The sequence below is a fragment of the Dacryopinax primogenitus genome, assembly GCF_000292625.1.
Source record: "Dacryopinax primogenitus strain DJM-731 SS1 chromosome Unknown DACRYscaffold_30, whole genome shotgun sequence".
Classification (NCBI taxonomy): Eukaryota; Fungi; Basidiomycota; class Dacrymycetes; order Dacrymycetales; family Dacrymycetaceae; genus Dacryopinax; species Dacryopinax primogenitus.
Genome location: NW_024467227.1, coordinates 29,601 through 32,960, shown reverse-complemented (window position 1 = coordinate 32,960; position 3,360 = coordinate 29,601). Strand labels below are relative to the sequence as shown.

The 3,360-nt window shown below is 52.2% G+C and overlaps 2 protein-coding genes across 2 annotated transcripts; both read right to left on the bottom strand.

The window, feature by feature from the left end:
• Window positions 1-569: 569 nt before the first annotated feature.
• DACRYDRAFT_60338 (uncharacterized protein) lies at window positions 570-2,088 on the bottom strand (the record flags this gene model as incomplete). Its single annotated transcript, XM_040775626.1, has 4 exons — window positions 570-1,114; window positions 1,164-1,290; window positions 1,333-1,773; window positions 1,825-2,088. 4 exons carry the CDS (start codon window positions 2,086-2,088, stop codon window positions 570-572), a joined length of 1,377 nt encoding a protein of 458 aa, XP_040623453.1.
• Window positions 2,089-2,187: 99 nt separating this feature from the next.
• DACRYDRAFT_25639 (uncharacterized protein) lies at window positions 2,188-3,329 on the bottom strand. The gene is made up of 3 exons (XM_040774250.1): window positions 3,098-3,329; window positions 2,934-3,047; window positions 2,188-2,883 (listed from the first exon to the last, which is right to left on the bottom strand). Exons 2-3 carry the CDS (start codon window positions 2,993-2,995, stop codon window positions 2,313-2,315), a joined length of 633 nt encoding a protein of 210 aa, XP_040623452.1. The 5' UTR covers window positions 2,996-3,047; window positions 3,098-3,329; the 3' UTR covers window positions 2,188-2,312.
• Between the last annotated feature and the right edge of the window lie 31 nt (window positions 3,330-3,360).

The window sequence follows — 3,360 nt, the reverse complement described above, 5'->3', positions numbered from 1 at the left end:
CTGTCAGTTGAGGGCCGATAGACGCTGTTCCGTGGTAGTTGCCAGGGAACGACGCTCCCTCGAAGTCGGCAAGCTTGATGTTCAGCTGCTCATCGAGGAGGATATTGTGAAGCTTGAGGTCGGCATGGATGACCTTCTGGGCGTGTATTGCCTCGATTGCACACGTCACCTGAAGGCACCACCTGATGCGTTGATTAAGGGGGATGTCCGAGCCGTGCCACCAAAGTAGCGGTCCATATCCCTGTGTTCCATGTAAGGAAGATACAGGGTACAAGTTTCTTTGTCGTGCCCCAATGAGCGCATGACCCACGGACATTCGGGACCAGTATCTAGTATCGCGTAGCATTTGATTTCGTCTAAAATGCCCTCGCGAGAACCTGGCGCATGGTCATGCGGCTTCTTGGCCACACACTTGCCCTCGGGGCTACAGTACGAAACGAGGAGACCGGTGCTTCCGCATCCTATAGGACGTTCAGAAACGGATGATTCAACTGATAGTTCGTTGCCAGCAGGTGGACACATTGCTAAGAAGCGATGAATTTCTGCTTCACCAGTTTCGCGAACTAATACTAACCGTACTTGTACAGCGTGATAAGGCTCCAGTTGACCACCAGCAAGAGCTCCTTGGGAAATCGGGGCAGGACCACGGTTGCGATGATGAGGATGCAGTCGGACAGACGCTCGTAGGTGGACATGCCACGTTGTCGCCCGGGCACCCAAACGTCCCACAGCGCGGCGATAGCAAAGATAAGGAGGAATTCGATGAAGAGCCACGACTCGAGGTTGTGCGCTGAGGCTCCCTCCGTAGTGGATAGCATCCTCCGAATGAGTTGTCCTTGTGTCGTTCCGAAGCCTGTGCGCAGGACCTCGGCTATACAACCGCCATCCTCAGCGGTGACTTCCCCTGGCCGTACTTGCAACACCCTCGTTCCTCCGTAAAGTACGCTATCGCTGTGCGCTCCATTGATGTCCAGCTTCTCGCTCCCATTGCATCGCTTGATGCTCTCTTTGAGCAGAGGTGTTGCGTCTCCGGATAGGAGCGCCTCATTCATGATGACTGATCCATGCAGGAGAAGAAGGTCGGCAGGAACAGCGGTATCTTCCTTGCTTCTCGCTTGCGTCTTTAAGTCAAACGATATCACATAGGTAGCATGTCCACTCACTAATGGACACTATATCGCCCGGGACTAGCTCGTCCGTATCGACTGTCCGCCACTTCTTGTCGCGATAGCATAAAATTAGGAATGGCGCAATGGGCATTATCCGGCACTCCTTCAGTGTGTCGACGCGCTGGGACAGGCGTCCACTCGCGTCGATCTGCGAGAGGCGCACCTGGAACATAACCGTGCACTCGAACACCGACAGCAGAAAAGCGGTCAATAGACTGTGGTGCCAACACTCATCCAGAGACCAAAGACCGATACAGAGCATCTGGAAGATGAAGAAAGACGCGACGCCATGTTCGGCGAAGATTTCGCCGAAGGACGGCATGGGTATATCGAACGTGTTGGGACAATAAGACTCCCGCAGAGCAGGCAGATTCGACGACGACAGTCCAATGGCGGTGAACGATGACAGCAGGGGACGAGAGTCGCATGGGTAGAGGAGCTGAGTGAAGGGCTTGCCAGCAGTGCAGATGTATGTCTCGGATTGATAGACGAATGTGTAGGTTATGGGGCTCGTGAGTGTCTTCCTGAGAGGAATGGTCATATCTTTCCCTCTGTCCTCCGTCGGTACGATCCGAATGCAATCCGCTTGGTCGAGCGATGACGCCTGTATGAAAGATCAGCGTTCGTGTCACACATGCAATGAAAAGGTGCTTACATTTACGCATGTCAGCCTCGTATTGACACCCGCGCTGCATTGAGTGATGAGAAAGATGAAGAGATGACAGGCGAGCACGATCGATCCAGCGATGAATGCCCGCTCCTGCGCCGCAAACCATTTCTCGTACTTGATGACGTAAGCATATCCGAAGATGGACCATAGAATAACGAATGGTGAGGCATATAGGTGGAGATAAAGAGGTATTCGACAGTGCAAAGTGGCTGCCCTGATTTTGGGCGACGACACTGGAACAGCAACCATGCTGTTGTGAGAGGAAAGAGAGTGAAGCGTTGAGGAAGCGCAGGTCCCCTTGACCAAATGCACTTTTTTCAGGCAAACTCCGAGACGCGTTAAAACATTGATCAAGTCCCTTGACTACATGCTATTCTTTGTTGTGTATGTAGCTAGTGTTACATGTTAATGTTTATTACCCAAATCTGCTCTACTTCATCATCTCGTCCTCCTGCACAACACCTGCTGCTCACTCAAACTGCGCTCGCATAAAGTCCCTCACCATCTCCGCCCCCATCTGTGGCTCTCTTCTTGCGATCTTTCCCCAGTCTCCGTCTTCCCCTTCCGATTCGGCCCACACCAGCTCTCCTGGCACTGTTCCGCGGAATAGGAAACCAAAAACGCCCATTCCTCTCTGTCGGGTCAAGCACAAGCGCACCGTTCCTAGTACCAACTGCACAGGCGCAAACGATATCACGCATGCTCACGCTGCCCGCGTCGAGGAACGCGGCTGTAGCGGCGTTCCTCATCGCCGCTTTTCCACATCGCGATATTTGGGGTTGGGGAAAATTCGAAGGGAGTAAGGGAGGAGAGAGTGCTTGTAGGGTGAGTTGAATGAGGTGAGTTGAATGAGGTGAGTTGAATGAGGTGAGTTGAATGAGGTGAGTTGAATGAGGTGAGTTGAATGAGGTGAGTTGAATGAGGTGAGTTGAATGAGGTGAGTTGAATGAGGTGAGTTGAATGAGCGTGCTGGTGCCCGTCCAAGCAAGAGGGATGGAGTGAGGGCAGATTTCAGCGTCTGCGCGATCGATTTCGCCTGAGTACCTGGACAAACGATCAGATTCTCTACACGGTAGTACGTGCAACTTGCTCACTTGATATACCTTCTAACGCCTTGACATTCACCTCCAAAAATGCCTCGTCCGACTTCTCCCATCCACTCCTGACATCAATCGGTCCTGTCACGCAAGCCAAGGCGATGATACTCCCTGTGCCTTCTTCGATTAGCTGAGTCTCCTATCTCTCTAATATTTCTCACCTGATCATCGCAAATGTAGTCGACCCGTCTACTCTAGATAGCTCCCCAGATCAAGCTTGGGAGGAGTATAGCGCAGGAGAAGAGGGGAAAAGGGGGAAATAGGTAAGGGTCCCCGGTTGGCTTGAATGCTGATGACGGTGACGACGGATTAGACGCTCTTGACAATCATGCGATATTTTTCTGGGGCTGATTCAGTGTGATAACAACATTTGTCCTATTCACTCGTTTTGCTGGCTTTGAATCACTCTCAAGGTTGGGGGGGG

What these genes read in the sequence shown, in the direction of transcription:
- DACRYDRAFT_25639 (XM_040774250.1), bottom strand. Translation starts at nt 2,995, where the DNA reads ATGGGAGAAGTCGGACGAGGCATTTTTGGAGGTGAATGTCAAGGCGTT. An exon ending in GGCGTTAGAAGGTATATCAA is followed by an intron (nt 2,884 to 2,933) that starts GTGAGCAAGTTG and finishes TCGTTTGTCCAG; the next exon opens with GTACTCAGGCGAAATCGATC.